The sequence below is a fragment of the Mustela putorius genome, unplaced genomic scaffold, assembly GCF_011764305.1.
Source record: "Mustela putorius furo isolate JIRA1106 unplaced genomic scaffold, ASM1176430v1.1 tig00003834_pilon_pilon_pilon, whole genome shotgun sequence".
In the NCBI taxonomy this organism is placed as follows: Eukaryota; Metazoa; Chordata; class Mammalia; order Carnivora; family Mustelidae; genus Mustela; species Mustela putorius.
Genome location: NW_025421987.1, coordinates 100,013,059 through 100,031,329, shown reverse-complemented (window position 1 = coordinate 100,031,329; position 18,271 = coordinate 100,013,059). Strand labels below are relative to the sequence as shown.

At 38.7% G+C, this 18,271-nt stretch overlaps 1 protein-coding gene across 7 annotated transcripts in view; it reads left to right on the top strand.

Moving 5' to 3' along the window:
- The first annotated feature begins 1,370 nt into the window (after nt 1-1,370).
- Nucleotides 1,371-18,271, top strand: part of LOC101674380 (protein mono-ADP-ribosyltransferase PARP15) — a 45,437-nt gene continuing 28,536 nt past the window's right edge. For 2 of the 7 annotated variants that reach the window (XM_013052682.2, XM_013052678.2), the window contains exons 1-3: nt 1,371-1,617; nt 12,671-12,937; nt 13,799-14,012. Coding sequence is in view for 2 of the 7 variants with exons in the window: in XM_013052676.2 (XP_012908130.1) it covers nt 1,582-1,617 (36 nt within the window). In the remaining 5 variants the exon portion in view is untranslated. The remainder of the gene's footprint in view (nt 1,618-12,670; nt 12,938-13,798; nt 14,013-18,271) is intronic. The other 5 variants (XM_013052676.2, XM_013052681.2, XM_045088833.1 and 2 more) reach the window with 4 other exon arrangements.

Genomic DNA, 18,271 nt, shown 5'->3' with positions numbered 1-18,271 from the left:
TCTGGGCACCACATTTTCAGGACCACAGGCCTGAACATAAAGTTCAAATGACACAGTATGGCCATTAGGCATTTCTCATTCTATTTTGTTCACCTCATGTCCCTTCCTCTCCTATGGGTAAATGGCTCTTGCCAGGTTTGAAGCCACCACCTACGCCCCTCTGGCCAATTTAGTAGTCTAACCTTTAGCACCTTTAAGCCACATGATTAACTAAAACTTCTTTTGTGTGTCTATAGATAATGCATTGTTTCCTAGAAAGACTTGGAACCAAATCCTCTTGCACAACCTCCTGCGCCAGCCACCCCCCATACACAGCTTTGGAACACCTTGATAATGTCTGTAGTTGGCACCATTGAGTCTGCATGCAATCAAGCAGTGCTACAAACCACTATGCTCCCCTTTTTACTCATTAACTGCCAGAAATCTTCTTAATAAAGAAACCTCTAAGTTGATTTTTGGGCGAGAGTCAGCCTTCTCCCCAGGAGGCCGGCCTCCTGAATAAAGCTCATACTCCTTTCCAACCGCTGAACTTGCCCTCAGATAAAAGGTTCAGTACACACTCTTCCCTTTCCCCTTTAACCTAGAAGGGAAGGGAGGGGAAAGGAGAGGAGGAAAGGGAGGGGAAAAGGTGGGGAAAGGGGAGGGGGGAAGGGGAGGGGAAAGGGGAGAAGGGGAAGTGAGAAGGGGAGGAGGAAGGGGAGAGGGGCTGCTTCACTATTTCTTGCAGGTTTCTCTTAGCCCTTTGCCTCCATTTACAAAGGTAATGCCTTTATTAAACTCTCATCAGTTACCCACGTTGAGTATACAGGTTGCCCAAACTCCTTTTCAAAAGTTCGCCTTTACTGCCACTTTGCTTTTATGCCAGACCTCCATGAGTACCTGTTTTCATTTAGGGAAAGAAACCCAAAGAGTATTTCAGACTTTGCCTCATTTAATCCCCATGATAATACAAGGTATCTATGCCCACTGACATTTCATTGACTGGGGTTAAACGCCTGAAGAATCTCAGAGCCCAGAATTTGCACCCCAAATTTGACAGCAACGTCTGTCTCAAATGGATGAGATAATCTTTTTTTTTTTTTTTTTTTTTTTTTTTTTTAAGATTTAATTATCTATTTATTTATTTGACACAGAGACAGAGGGAGAGAGAGAACAGGAGCAGGGGGGGTGAAAGAGGGAGAAGCAGGCTTTCCCCTGAGCAGGCGATGCCAGACTCAATCCCAGGACCCTGGGACCCCGACCTGAGCTGAAGGCTGAAACTTCTGAGCCACCCAGGAGCCCCTGGGTGATAGAATCTTGAGGCAGCTGTTTTTGAGGTCTGAAAACCAAAACCTAGGGAACAGTGATTTGCAGAGAAAAGAAAGTGAAAGGAAAGGCACGGGCCAGTTGGGTGGGGCTGGGGCCTCATGCGTGGAGGAGTGGAGCTGGGGAGGACTACACCCTGCTCCCCTGGGCCCAGATGCCGGAAGCCTGACACCCCACACTCGAAGAACTTGCTCAGGAACTGGTGGCTGTGCCACTGTGTACAGAGCCTAGGAGATCCAGAGGCCTAGAGCGTGAGGTCCGCCTCAACTGGGCAGCATGTCCGGCTGGCTGGTGTTCATGCTTAGAGGAATGGTGAGCAGCGCCATGGGCGGGAGTGCGGAGGGCGGCAATGGACACTTCAGGACTGGGCTGGGGGAGACCGCACAGCCCTCTAACCCCCTGTCTCTGGGGAGGAGCTTACCACCCTGACTTGTCCCGGTAGAGAATAGAGTGCAGGGCGTCATTTCCCATGGAATCTTTGGTCTCTTTCCCCTTCACTTTTAGAAGTTCTTCATACATTAGGGATAGTCATCTTTTATCTGTGATATATGTTATGGCTACTTCCTTTCAGTCTGTCATTTGTCTTCTGAGTTTGCTTATGGTGGCTTTTTCTCCCATACAAACAGTTTTTATTTTTATGGTAAAAACTTTTTTTTAAAGATTTTATTCATTAATTTGAGAGAGAAAGAGAAAGCATGAGGGAGGCGGGGGCAGAGGCAGAGAGAGAAGCAGACTTCCAGCTGAGCAGGGAGGCTCAGTTCCAGGACCCTGAGATCACATGACCTAACGCTTAACCCACTGAGTCACCCAGGTGCCCCCCCTTTTTTAAAATTTACTAATTTTTTATTTTATTGCATTTGGAATTTTGTTCATATTTTAATAACTTTCCCTATCACCTGGGTTATGGTCACCCATTTTATTTGTAATGGTTTATTTTTCACATTTAGATCTTTGATACATTTGGAGTTTATTTTTGTTTATGATTTGAAGCATGGATCAAATTTTATCTTTTTTCCAAATGGGTATCCAGTTGTCCCAACACTGTTTATTAAAAAGATTAGCACTGCCCAAGATACCACCTTTATCACTTACTAGATTTTTACATGTATTTTGACTGTTTCTGGAACTTACGTTCTATTGACATGTTTATTCATCTGCTGCAGAGACTTTATTATATATTCTAATGTCAGGGCTAGTTCCCCTAAGAGCTCTTCCTTCCTGCTGTTTTCCTAGCTGTTCTTGTCTGCTTATCTTTACTTATGAACTATGGGACTGGCTTTTTTTTTTCTTTTTTTTTTTTTAAGATTTTATTTATTTATTTGACAGACAGAGATCACAAGTAGGCAGAGAGGCAGGCAGAGAGAGAGGAAGGGAAGCAGGCTCCCTGCTGAGCAGAGAGCCCGATGCGGGGCTCGATCCCAGGACCCTGGGATCATGACCTGAGCTGAAGGCAGAGGTTTTAACCCACCCAGGCGCCCCTGGGACTGACTTCTGATTTATGATCAGTGGCATAAAAAGCTCACTGAGGTTTATACTGGATTTGCATTAAATTTTTAAATTACAGGTAGCTGACATCTTGAGATGGTGTTGAGATGTTCTAACCAAGAACAAAGGATGCCATTTCCTTTTTTAAATTTTTTAAAATATTTCTTTATTTGTCAGAGAGAGAGGGAGAGAACACAAGCAGGGAGTGTGGCAGGCAGAGGGAGAAGCAGGCTCCCCACTGAGCAAGGAGCCTGATACTGGGCATGATCCCAGGAAGGGCCCATGACCTGGGCCAAAGGCAAATGCTTAACCAATTGAGCCACCCAGGCACCCCAAGGATGTCGTTTCTTTGTTCAGGTTTACTTCTGTGTCTTTAAGGAGTGTTTATAGAGGTCTTTCCAAGGTAGTGGAGGAGTAAGAGACCTTAGTTTTCATCTGGTCCCAGTTATTCAACTAGATAGCCATCAAATCATTCCAAATACCTGTGAACTCAATTGCTGATCCAAGAAAAGAATTGCTATAATTCTACAAATAGAAAAACAACAACTTTCTGCAAGGTAGAAGTGCAGAGAAGTGAATTCCAGGCAGTATATCCGAAGATAGACCTTGGGGGGCAAGAGCCTCCATAAGGTGGCTCCCAAGCAAGTGATATAGGAGTGGAGCACAAAATTGGAACTTTAAGCAGTCTGCTCTGGTGAAGGACATCCCTGTCTTCAAACTGCTCAGGGGGTAAAGCGGGTGTGATCCTGGGTGGGACAGTGAGTCGCAGGATCCCTGGGGTCACAGAAAGACCCGGGGTGCCCGAGGATGACATGGCTTCCAGGTATTGGCACAGGAAAGCCAGCTACTAACAGTGAGCCCGGGAGTGGAGCTCTCAGCTTGGGGTTTCCGTAATCTGCAAACCATGACACAGTCCAGCAACCGATTTCCAAGCAGGGGCCCAGAAAGTGGCAGCACCACAGCAAGATGCTGCCCCCACCCCCGCCAGCAGCATTGTGGGGAAAGCCACAGGAGTGGGTTTGGAGACTCAAAGCAGGGTCACGTGCCTGAGATAGAAACATTCTGTTATAGGCTGGGTGAGCATGGAGTGAAGCCGGAGACCAGGGAGAAAGGAATGAGTGACTGCTTTTCTCTGAAGGCTCACTGAGGAGTGGGACCCTGAGCTCTTGGCTCTGGGACTGGAGATTGGGAGGCCACCATTTTCATTCTCATCCTCCAAAGCTGGCGGAAAGCCTTCAGGGAACAAAAGTCCTGCAGAGACCAAATGGGAGCCGATAAGCTTAACCTGGCCACGGCAAGGACGGTACAATTCCACCCAGGGCAAAGGGCATAAGATTTAGTACAACAGTCAAAGATCAGGAGAACTTCTAGCTAAGACCAAGTTTACAAATTACACAGAATTGCAAAACTCCAGCACTAGGGGAAAATAGTATATAAAATTCATGGATTCTTTTTCCCCTCATGATTTTTTAGTTTTTACATTTTAATTTTTTTCTCTTTCCTTTTGAAATGATTTCTTATTTTATCAGCTTTTTAAAACAAGTCTTTTTAAAATTTTCATCTTGAGAGTTATATTCTATCCTTTCATTATATTTAATTTTATTTATTTGTATATAGAGATAGATTTTTCTTTACAATTTTGGGATGTAGTTTCTTTCTTTCTTTCTTTTTTTTTTTTTTGAAGTACAAGAGATAATTTTTTTTTAACTGTGGTAAAATATATACAACATAAAAGTTACCGTTTTAACCATTTCTAAATGTATAGTTGTATGGCATTAAGTGCATTCACAGTGATATGCAATCATCACCACCACCATCTCCAGAACTTCATCTTCCCCAACTGAAGTTTGGAAAGTACTCTAATTCCTAAACACTAACTCCATATTCTCCCCACCCCCCAAGTCCCTGGCAACCACCCTTTTACTTTCTGACTCTATGAATTCGACTACTCTAGGTATCTCATATAGATGGAATCGTACAATATGCAGTTCTTCTGTGATGGGGTTATTTCACTTGACTTCATGTCTCCAAGATGCATTCATGTTGTAACATGTGTTAGGATTTCCTTCCTTTTTAAGGCTGGATAATATAAAAGTTTTCCATTTTGGTGGAGTCCAATATTCCTTTTTTTTTTCTTTTGTCACTTGTATGTTTGGTTTCATAGATAAAAAAAAAAAAACTATTGCCTAATCTAAGGTTACACATGTAGTGTCTTCTAACAAAGACACCAAAATAAACCCAGGATATTGTGTATTGTTCTATTCTTTTCACCTGTCCCATTATATCCTCTCTCTCTATTTTTTAAAAAATTTTCATTTAATTTTTTTCAGTTTCAGGTCTCTTCTGATTTATTTAGTGTATATTTCTGTGGGCTCATTGTTGTCATTTTAGTATTTTGTTCTCTTGTTCATCTGTTCTCTGGATAGAATGATAAGACAAAAAAACTCACCTCAAAAAAGAGAAAAGAGAACAAAAGGCAGTACTGACTGCCAGAGACCTAATCAGTTTGGATATAAATCAGTTGTCAGAACTAGACTTCAGAATAATGATTATAAAGATACTAACTGGGCTTGAAAAAAGCATAGAAGACACTAGAGGATCTCTTTCTGGAACAATAGAGAACTAAAATCTGATCAAGTTGAAATTGAAAAGGCTATTAATGCAATGCAATAAAAAAAATGGAGGCTTTAACTGCTAGGATAAATGCAGCAGAAGAGAGATTTAGTGATATAGAAGACCAAACAGATGGAGAATAAAGAAGCTGAGGAAAAGAGAGATAAATAACTACTGGATCACAGGGGGTAGAATTCAAGAGATAAGTGATACTGTAAAGTGAAACAATATTAGAATAATTGGGATCCTGGAAGAAGAGGAGAGAGAGGGATGGGGCAGAAGGTATATTGGAGCAAATTATAGCTGAGAACTTTCCTAATCTGGGGAAGGGAACAGGCATTCAATTCCAGGAGGTATGGAGAACCACCCTCAAAATCAATAAAAATAGTCTACACCTTGACATATAATAATGAAGCTTGCAAATCTCAGAAACAGAGAAAATCCCGACAGCAGCTCTGGACAAGAGATCTTTGACCTACAAGGGTAGAAACATTAGACTATTCACAGACCTGGGAGGCCAGAAAGGAGTAGCATGATATACTCAGGGTGCTAAATGAGAAAAATATGCACCCAAGAGTACTTTATCCAGCAAATCTGTCATTCAGAATAGGAGAGATAAAAAGGTTCCAGGACAAGCAGAAATTAAAAGAATTTGTGGTCATTAAACCAGCCCTGCAAGAAATATTAAAGGGGATCCTTTAAGTGAAGAGATAGCCCAGAAGTAACACAGACCAGAAAGAAACAGAAACAATACACAGAAACAGTGACTTTACAGGTAATACAATGGTACTAAATTCATATTTACTCTGAATGTAAATGGGCTGAATGCCCCAATCAAAAGACCTAGAGTATCTGATTGGATAAAAAACAAAACAAAACAAGACCCATTGATATGCTGTCTGCAAGAGATTCATTTTATTTATTTATTCTTTTAAAGATTTTATTTTATTTATTTGTCAGAGAGAGGGCACAAACAGAGGGAGCAGCAGGCAGAAAGAAAAGCAGCCTCCCCACTGAACAAGGAGCCCAATGCGGGACTTGATCCCAGCACCCCAGGATCACGATCCAAGCCAAAGGCAGACGCCCAACCTACTGAGCCACCCAGGCATTCCAAGAGACTCATTTTAGATCCAAAGACACCCCCAGATTTAAAGTGAGGCGGTGGATACCATTTATCATGCTAATGGACATCAAAAGAAAGTTGGGTAGCAATCCTTATATCACACAAATTAGATTTTTAAACCAAAGACTGTATTAAGAGATGAGGAAGGACACTATATCATAATTAAAGGGTCTATCCAACAAGACAACCTAACAATTGTAAATATTTATACCCTTAACATGGGAGCAGCCAATTATATAAACCAATTAATAACAAAATTGAAGAAACTGGATGATGGACATTAAGGAGGGCATGTGATGTAATAAACTCTGGATGTTATATAAGACTGATGAGTCACTGACCACTACCTCTGAAACTAATAATACACTATATATTAACTAATTGAATTCAAATTAAAAAAATATTTAACATTTTCTTATATAGAATATTTCTTGTTAAGTTTGTTTCTAAATATTTTATTCATTTATTTATTTTGCTATTTTACATAAGGTTTTTCATTCACTGTATCTTCTGTGTATATGAATGCTATTGACTTCCTTTCATTTAAAAATTTAAGGTATAATTTACATACAGCAAATTCATACTTCTTAGTGTACAGTTCTTTGAGTTTTGACAAATGCATACAATCATGGGATAACCACAAGATATAAGATATACAAAGATATAAAGGTATAAAAAAGAGTTTCATCACTCCCCAAATTCCCACTGGTTCCTTTGTAATCAACTTCTGCACTCAAGGTGAGAACTTGGCAAATAGTGGTCAGATTTTGGTCCCTGTAGACCATGCCGCAGGTGGTCTTTTGAGCCTTGCTGCTTTCACTTAGCATAATACAATTGAGTTTCATCCATGTCGTTGGACCTATTGCTAATTTGCTATTGCTTTCTAATTTAATTCCACAGTGGAAATCAGGAGATGGACACTTAACTCACTGAGCCACTCGGGTGTCCTTACTTTTGGAGTGTTTAAAGTTAACATTTTTAACCTATCAGGGGCTAATATACTGCGGTTAGGTGTTGACTGTGAAGTATGCATTTATATCTAATTTTATTTTCTTCATAATGAAAATTAACATTCTGAACAATATTTATTAAATTATGATTCAGCTCTTCACTTTCTTATTCCTCTTAATACTTATGTTAAGCTTTTTGATACATTAAGGTTTATATTTGGAACTTCTATTTTACTTCTTGTCATATCATTTATTTTTAATTTAGAACTATTTAGCTTTATAATTACTACTTAAAGATTTTTTTTAATTGAGTGGAGGATATAGAAAGTTCCCATATACCACCTGTCACCCCCAACTCCTCCATTATCAACATCTCACACAAGAGTGGTGCATTTGTTGTCATTGGTGAATCTACATTTACCCATTATTATCACTTAAAGTTCCTAGTTTACATTAGCATTGACTCTTGCTGTTGTACATTCTTTGAGTTTTGACAAATGTTTAATAACATATATCCACCTTTACAGTATCATACAAAATAGTTTCACTACCATAGAAATCCTCTGTACTCTGCTGTCTATCCTTCCCACTACTCTAATCCCTGGCACCCACTGATCTTTTTACTGTCTCCATAGTTTTGCCTTTTCCAAAATATTATATAGTTGGAATCATATGTTAACCTTTTTAGGTTGCTTTGTTTTACTTAGTAATGCATATTTAAGTTTCCACCATGTTTTTTCATGGCTTGAGAGCTCATTTGTTTTTGGTGCTGAATAATATTCCATTGTCTGGATATACCAAGGTTTATTTATCCATTTGCTTATTGCAGAACATCTTAGTTTCCTCCAAGTTTTGGCAATTATTAATAAAACTGCTATAATCATCTATTGTAGGTTTTTGTGTAGACATAATTTTTTAAAAAGATTTTATTTATTTATTTGACAGAGTAAGAGAACACAAGTGAGGGAGCAGCAGGCAGAGGGAGAGGGAGAAGCAGACTCCTTGCTGAGCAAGGAGCCAGATGTGGGGCTCCATGCAGGGCTCCATACAGGGGTCCGTGAGGGGATCAAACCCAGGACTCTGGGATCATGACCTGAGCCAAAGGCTGACACTTAGCCAACTGAGCCACCCAGGCACCCCTGTAGACATAAATTTTTAACTCTTTTGGGTAACTACCAGCAGCATGATTGCTGGATTGTGTGGGAAGAATATGTACAGTTTTGTAAGAAACTATCAAACTGTCTTGCAAAGTGAATACCATTTTCATTCCCACCAACTATGTATGATATGAGAGTTCCTATTGCTCCACATCCTTTGCCTGCGTTTGGTATTATCACCATTCCACTAGGTGTGCAGTGGGATCTCCTTGTTTTTCTAATTTGCATTTCCCCGGTGACATATAATGTTAGGCATCTTTTCATATGCTTATTTGCCATTTGTCTATCTTCTTTGGTGAAGCATCTATTGAGTGATGGGGTCCGTGATCAAAGGAGCGAGACAGATACAAAGCAAAGGTCAAGCAAAGCTTTATTTCATGCCAACACGGAGAATCAAACCGACTGGCTGGGGCCATCTCTTAGGGAGAGAGCGACCACCCCCAGCTTCACAGACTAGCTTTTATAGAGCAAAGACCATGTGGTTGAGCCTGGCCAATGAGATTGTCTCCACCTGGCCTGACTCATCTTTGCATTCTGGGCTCTGTTATCTCCACCTGACCTGACCCGTCCTGGTATTTGAGCTCTGTTATCAGGGACTGTTGACCATATTGGTCGACCAACTTGCTTTTAAGTAAGTTCCTCTTGGGAGTGGGGGGCAAGGTCAGTTTAAGTTTTACTGCACAAACGACAAAATGGCTGTTTAACTGAGATGAAGTCACTCTGGCTAAGTAGGTCCCTACATTGAGGTCTTTTGCCTGGTTTAAAATTAGGTTGTTTTCTTATTGTTGAATCCCAAAGGTCCTTTATATTTTGGGTAACAGCTTTTTATTAGTTATTTCTTTTGCAAATATTTTCTTCCAGTCTGTGGAAAATGCATTTCAAGGTGTAGCATGCTGAGTCCCTCATCATTTCATTTGGTATTGTCTTGTTTTTTAAAACACAGTTTGCTTTCATTTTGTCAAATTTTATAAATTACCACTTAACTGGACTTGAATTAAGGGATTTCATATATTATAATCTGTAATTTGGAGAGTATTATCATTTGTAATATATTTATGCAAGGCCGGAGACTATTGAGACTATTTTTGTCATTAATATTTAGATACTCTTTTAAAGTGATCTCATATGTCTTTATCTATACTTTCTCTAAGGATTAATTTATTGATTCTTATTTTTTAAAAAAGATTTTATTTATTTATTTGACAGAGAGAGATCACAAGTAGGCAGAGAGGCAGGTAGAGAAGGGGAAGCAGACTCCCCACTGAGCAGAGAGCCCGTTGCGGGTCTTGATCCCAAGACCCTGAGATCATGACCTGAGCCAAAGGCAGAGGCTTAACCCACTGAGCCATCCAGGCAACCAGATTCTTATTTTTAAATAACAGTTTTGTTGAGATATAACTTACATGCCACAAAATTCACTCTTTAAAAGTGTACAATTCAGTGGTTTTTAGTATGTTCACAGTGTTCACCACTGTCTATTTTTAGAAATTTTCATCACCCCAAAGAAACTCCAAGTGCATTTGCAATCATTCCCCTTTCCCTCCTCCCCACAGACTAGTAACCACTAATATACTTCAGTCTTTGTGAATCTATGTATTTTGGACATTTCAGATAAATAAGATAATTTAGTATGTGTTTTTTTTTGCCACTGACTTCTTTCATTTAGCAGATTTTCAGGGTTCATTAATGTTGCGGAATATATCAAAACTTTGTTAGTTTTTATGGCCAAATAATATGCCATTGTACAGATATACCATTTTTTATTTATCCATTCATTAATTGATGGACATTTGGTTATTTCCACCTTTTGACTATTGTGAATAATGCTGCTGTGAACATTTGTTGTCTCAGTCAACTTGGACTGCTAGAACAAATACCATAGACTTGGTGGCTTAAACAGCACTGATTTCCCATAGTCTAGAGGCTGGAAGTCTGAGGTCAGGAAATCAGCACGATAGAGTTCTTGGTGAGAACCCTTTTCCTGATTTGCAGATGACCTCCTCTTGTTATTTTCTCAGATGGCAGAAAGGGAGCTCTAGTTGTCTCCTCTTCTTATAAGGACACTAGTCCTTTCATGGGGGTTCCACTTTCATGACATCATCTAAACCTAATCACTTCCCATCTGACCCCATCTCCAAATACTGTCAATCACATTGAGGATTAGGACTTAAAACCTGAATTTGGGGGACACACAAACATTCTGTCCATAGATTTGTGAAATAGTTTTTGTGTGGACATATGTTTCACCTCTATGGTATATTCCTGTCTGAGTGTAGAACACCTGGATTATATAGTAACTCCATTGTGAAACTGTATTCCTAAGTGGTTGTACCATTTCTATTCCAGCAAGGTATGTTTCCAGTTTTTTGCATCCTTGTCAACACTTGTTATTGTCCATCTTTTAAAATTTTAGTTATTCCAGTACATGTAAAGTGTTAGCTCATTGTGGTTTTGATTTGCATTTTCTTAATGATGAATGATGTTCAACATTTTGTTATGTCCTTATTGACCATGTGTATGTCATCCTTGGAGAGGTGTCTATTCAAATCCTTTGCCTATTTTAAAATTGGATTATTTGGTTTTTTTATTGTTCAGTTTTAAGTGTTCTTTATTTAGATTACATGCCCTTTATCAACTATGCTTTGCAAATCCTTTCTCCCTTTCTATGAGTTGTCTTTTCACTTTCTTGATGGTGTTGATGATTTAAAAAATTTTTCACAATATGTGACTATGGTATTTGTAAAGAATGTTTTTGTTATCTTTTCCATTTTTATATTTATATTTATTTCTTTTCACCACCTTATTTTGATGACCAGGAAGTATTCTGAAAAATATATCAAATAGGAGTGGTACCAGAGTACATTTTTAGTTTTTGTTTTATTTCCTCTACTTTTAAGGAGAGTGGCTGTCCTGTTTCCTTTTTTTAAAAAAATTGTGTTATATTAGTCACCATAAAATACATCATTAGTTTTTGATGCAGTGTTTCAAGATTCATTGTTTATGTACAACACCCAGTGCTGCATGCAATATGTGTCCTCCTTAATCCCCACCACCAGGCTCACTCATCCCCCACCCCCTCCCTTCCAAAACCGTAAGTTTGTTTCTCAGAGTCCACAGTCTCTCATGGTTCATCTCCCCCTCCGATTTCCCCCAATTCACTTTTCCTTTCCTTGTCCTTATGTCCTCCGTGTTATTCCTTATCAAGTAAGTGAAACCATATGAGAATTGGCTTTCTTTGCTTGACTTATTTCACTCAGCATAATCCCTTCCAGTTGGCAGGAAGCAACAAATGTTGGAGAGGATGTGGAGGAAGGGGAACCCTCTTACACTGTTGGTGGGAATGCAAATTGGTGCAACCACTTTGGAAAACAGTGTGGGGATTCCTCAGAATTAAAAATAGAGCTACACTATGACCCTGCAGTTGCACTACTGGGTATTTAACACAAAGACTTGTCCTGTCTCTTCACTGTGAATACTATTAACTTCTGAGTTCAGAGTAAGTCTCTTTATCATACTAAAAGTTCCTTTATTTCTCTTTCAAGGGTTAAAAACAATGAAAAATAGAAGTAATAATCTCTGTTCTCCTCATAAATAGCTACCCCATACCCAATCTTCTTTATGACCATGCAACATTTTTATTTTGGTTATCTGTAGATTGCCCTTTCATTATGCAGTAACAGAAACTTCTTTCTTTTCAGTAATGAATTGTAGCACTAATAATTTATGTCAGTGGATGAGCGTCATCATTTATTGTCATGGTTATTATTTTTTTCCCTGTGATTTGGTGAGTAAAACTGATTTTACAAAGAATAAGGTATTACTTTATGCAGTCATTTAGCCACAATTACTATTTTCTTTCTTCCTTCCTTCCTTTCCTTCTCCTTCCTTTCTTCCTTCCTTCTGCAATGAGTGAAATCTATTTTCTTCCAAAGCATTGAAAACATCAGAAAGTAAGATACAGGCCAAATCCTTTCAGATCTCAAATCAGATGTAAAACTAACATCTTAAGTGTTTCTGTCTCTCTAAAAATTGCTAAGTTGGAAGACCTCATGCAAAAGCAATGCTTTTCAGAAGAGTGGACAAAACGGATGAATTGAAAGTGGATGAAACAGATGAATTTTCAAAAGACCATTCACGAGCCTCCCTTTTGGTTGCATTTCACAATATCCAAGGCACCATTATAGAGAATGTGCTCTCTGTGCTTATGGAGTTGATTAGTGGCCTGTCAGAAGCCAATGGTGACTTCAGTGTGGAAGTAATATCCAATATTAAAGTTGCTGTCATGACTTTTCTCAAAAATACTGGTAAGGCAGACAATAACTTTTAACCTTTCATTTGCAAATAGTGGTTGTATCCTATTTTGAGATTCCAGGCATCCCACAATGGGTTTTGTTTAAAAGTTGTGCTTTCTAACTCCCAGTAAGATGATTGCAAGGGATAACATATTATCACTTCTGGTACTACCCATAACTAGCATTTATCAGGTGCCTTGCTCTAGGCTAAGCACTGTGCTAAGCTTTTACTTACTTCACTCTCAAAACATATAGCACTATGAGATAGGTACATTATTTTTTCCATTCTATAGATGAAGAAGTCTAGGTTTCAAGAAAGTTAAACGACTTGTTCTTAGGCACAAAGCTAGTAAGTATTTGAATCAGAATTCCAAATTAAACATTCTGACTTCTGAGTGTATTTTCTTAACCACTGTGAATATACCCTCAAATTTCCCATGAACTTAATAGTTATAGGAGTTTATTTTTATGACAATGACATGTCCAAATAGAGACCAAGCTATGGTAAAGTGAGGGGGCGGGGAAGGAAATTAGATTTAGGAAACAATATTGTATTATAATCATCATCATTATTACTATGAGCTTACAAAATGGTTGCACGTACTTGATTTTATTTAGAAAGGTAAGTGTCGACCCATGTTCCCAAAATGGTCTTAAATGGAGGCCACTGTTAATGATAGCTATGTACTCATGCACTCACAGTAAGCAATGTGGGATAGGTTGAGGTTGACACTGAAATATAACTTTATGTAGAAATTTAGTATCTAAATTTTAATTCTTAGTTATAGCCTCTAAATCAAATTACACTTCAAAATTGTTTTCTTTTGCTATGAAATGAAATTATAGTACCAATAAACTGATTTTTATTTGTAGGCGTCAGGACATCTGTTAATGCTTGTGTTGGACACAATAGAGTTCAGCAATTTGAGATTTTCCCAAGACTTCTGGAACTGACAAGAACCATTAGGGTTGAAAATCTGCCACCTCAAATTAATAATAGTTAATAGCAATGGAGGAGAAGGAGTAACCAACATGCAGCTTTTCCCAGAGGAGAGTTCAGCCCTGGTTGAGTTTTCTGACTACAAAGGTAATCAATTTCTCTTCTTTCTTGATCTTTACAGTTATTATTACCCATTTCATAGACAAATGAAGTCAGATTAGAGGCCACACAAGTGCTTAGGAAACCCATCAAAGACACCCATTCTTACTGGAATTAACTCGGGCTTTGAACAGTTCTCTGTGAAAACCTAGCTGAAAGAATTGTTTTTTGTGCAGTAACAAAAAAACAGACAGCAAAACTTCTCTTGACCTCAATTTCTTGGTAGTTAGCTGCTTCTTTTCTTTGTTTCCCTTTGCAGGAAAATTTCTCAATTGAATTTGTCATTACTCATCCCCATTCCCTCCCCTCTTATTCTTTCTTAAATCCATTCTAAAAAAGGCCTTTACCCCATCATTCCACCAAAATTATTTTTGCCAGTGACAAGAATCATTTATTGCTAAATTCACTAGCCACTTAGCAGTCCTCATTTTACTTGATCTCTTAATAACATTCGACTCAATATTCAATAGCTCCTTCCAAATGCATTTTCTCCACTTGCTGCTACGATGCCACACTTTGGGTTTTTTTTGTTTTTGTTTTTATTTTTGTTTTGTACCTCTGTAGCTGTTCATTCTCATTCTTTTTTTTTTTTAAGGTTTTATTTTATTTCTTTGATAGAGAGAGAGAGAGAGAGCATGCACGCACACATAAGCAGGAGGGGCAGCAGGCAGAGGAGATGACAAGCAGGCTCTCCGCAGAGCAGGGAGCCTGATGAGGGATTCCATCCCAGGACCCTGGGATCATGACCAGAGAAGATGCTTTACTGACTAAGCCACCCAGGTGCTCTTCATTCTCATTTTTTCTTCATTTACCTTCTTTTCTTCAACTCTGAAGGTAGAGCTCAGCTCCTTTCTTCTTTTTGTCTTCACTCAGTTCCTGGGAGGTTTAATGGCTTTAAATACTGTCTACATATCCATGACCCCCAGTTCATATCTGCAGTCAATACTCTCTCATGAACCAATGCCTACACTCACTGCATACTAGACTTCTTCACCTGGTTGTCTAAAAGTATATGATACAAATATAACATGTCCAAGACAAAACTCCCCATCCTCCTCACTCTACGCTACCAACCTACATTATCCACAGGCTTCCCGATTTCAGTTGATAGCAACTTCATCCTAGTTGCTCAGACCAAAACCTGGGAGTCTCTCATATCCCATTCTCAGTTCTTTAGGAAACCCTGTTCACTTTACCTTTGAGATGTATTCAGAATCTGATCACCCCTTAAGGAAGACAGTAAGAATTTAGAAAATTAAATGAACCATTTTAAAGGTAGTAATCTCCCAAAGAACTTAAGCCACAAAACAGTTTATATTTTAGATAATAAGATGAAATAAATACCATTTTTAATGGCCATACTTCACCGGCACACCCCCTCCCAACTATGATCTTTAGGAAGAGTTGATGAAGCCAAGAAGTATCCCTGAAATTACAGGTGGGGATAGAAGACTTGTTGGGGGGTGGGGAGTGCTAGGGAATGAATGAGGTCAAGAGAAGAGAAGCAGAAATTAGGATCTTCCTTACATAGCTTTGAAGGAAACCAGTCAGTCAGGAAAGCCAGAAATTGAGATGCTCTCTGGAGAGAAAAGAAGCTCAACTTTCAATAATGGTTTAGAAGCTAATAGTCTTAGGACCAGACTAAAATAATATCTGATTCTTTATACAGCAAGAAATTGATACCATTGGACATTTTTAGTTGGTACTTTGTGAAAAGACAAACATTTGGTATCCCTCACTTAGCAGACTTCTACATTTAAAACTGTTTCATTCTTGGGACTCGTACTAACCTCCCAAAGATGCAAAATATGAAGGCCCATCTCTCTCCACATACTTGCCACCTGAACCTGAAGAGTATTGACATCTGAAGAGCTTTTTTTTTTTTAACAGTTTTTTATGGGTATACTAGTAAATGGTTAATATCTAAGCATATTCAGCACCTCTGGAGTTAACAGGGTTAGTTGAGAGCCTCAGTCTGCACTCCAGCCATTGTGAGCTGAAGAAGCCAGCAGGGGAGGCAGAGTGATACAGAGTATAGTGCAACAGTTTACAAACTTCTCGGAAACCACAGTGCACCCTAAATAGATATATATAGTTTATATCCCAACCCATATCTGTTTTGCAAATAAAAACATTTGTTGGAATTTGGAAAAAATTTCTGCTACAACATGCATTTCTTGCTAGGGAACTGATGTACTCTATTTTCGATTCTATTTTGTTTTGTTTTTGCTTGGTCGGGTTTTGAGTTTTGTTTTGTTTTTTGTTTTTAATTTTTTGTAAGATCCTTAAACATTCATATTGCTGGTATAGTCATTAGAGGTTGACTTTCAGCAATGACTCTGACACAAAGGGTGAGGGAGGAGAGGTTTTAACCTTATCCCTGCTATCTCCACTAGCCAGCCTCTTCAAGCCATCCTAAATAAGCATGCAGTCTGTGTTAATTTTTTATTGCTGCATACCAAAGTTAGTGGCTTTACATAGCAAGCACTTATTGTCTTATACTTCCTGAAGGCCAGGAATTTGGGGGAGGCTTAATTGGGTAATCCTGGTGGAAGATCTCTCATGAGGTTCCTATCAACCTGTTCATCAGGGCTGCAATCATCAGAATGCTTGATGAGGACTGGAGGGTTTCTTCTACCTTTGCTTACACAACTGCTGCCAGTGGCTTCAGCTCCTTGCCACTAGGGCCTGCCCCCGTGGGTGTTCATGACATGGCAGCTGGCTGCTCCCAGACTAAGTTATCTGAGGGGGTGCGGAGGGCTCTAAGTGCCTTTTGTAATCAAGCCTCTGAAGGGATATAGCATCACTTGTGCCATATTCAGTTGGTTACAAAGACCAACTCTGATACAATATGGAAGGAAACTATTCAAAGGCATGATTACCAAGTGGTAGGGATCATTGGGTGCCATCTTACTTACACAGTCCAAGAAGGCTTACTTACACAGTCTTCTCTATCACAATAGAGCACCACTGGCCTTTAGAATCCCAAAAATATATATTTATTTATTTTTCATTTCTTATTTTAAAAAAAGATTTTATTTATTTATTTATCGCTTATTTATGAGAGAGAGAGAGAGAGGGAGAGAGAGAAACAGAGACGGGGAGGGGCAGAGAGAGAGGGAGAGGGAGACTCTTAAGCAGGCTCTGCATTGAGCATAGAGCCCAATGTGGAGCTCAATCTTGTGAGCCCAAGATCATGACCTGAGGTGAAATAAAGAGCCAGAAGCTTAACTGACTGAGCCACCCAGGGACCCCCAAGGGTATATATTTAAATCCTTCTGTAATTAGCTGGATAACAATGGCAACATTACTTCCTTAGTCTCTGTTTCCTCATTTAAAAAGTGGAGATAAAATCTATCTCACAGGGTCACTGTGAAGATTAAGTTAAGTAGGATAATATTTGTTAACTGACACATAGCAGGTATTCAATCGATAAAGATATTATAACTATCAAAGTAGGAAAGAATGGAAAACACAAGTTATTAATTTGATGAAAAATGATAGATATGAATTGTGCTTTAGATAGCTATATGTCTCAGCTGCTACAGGGTCAAGTATTATTACTAAGTGGTGTTTGAATAGTTCACTGTCCTTTGTTTTGATGTTGTTATGACTTCCGACAAAAAAGTACTATAACAAACTATTTCTACTAGGTAACATGCACTGGAAATAGACTCGTGAATTTCATTTAGAAAAAAATGCCCCCTGCACCTCTAAAAACACAAAATAGTTCAGATGTAAAATCAGACCACTAGGTGATTGTCCCTCTTCTGCTTGGCTGCAAACTCACTGTTCCCCGAGTTGACTCATCCTACCTTAGAACAGTACTAATCACCAAAAATAAATAAATAAATAAATAAATAATAAAGAAAAAGAAAAAAATAAAAATAGCATTGTATGAAGCCCAAACATATTTTACTTACTATCCTTGCTCTTCCTTTTAGGGTTGTAGAAATAAATCCTTTATAAGATAGTCCTTCAGATGTTTAAGGGTAACTATTATGTGTGGCTCCCATCCTACCTAAAATCTGTACTTCTGCAAGTTAAATATATTCAGTTCTTTTTTTATACCCTCATGTGATATGGTTTTGAATCCTTTTACAGCATCAGTTTCCCTCTTCTGAACACCATAGCTAGTTTTCATAAACCCTTTGCAAAGTTTAGCACCCTGAACAAAATACAATACCCCAGGCATTGCCCGTTTTTACCAGTGAGAAGAATAGGATTATGTTTCACCATACCTATTC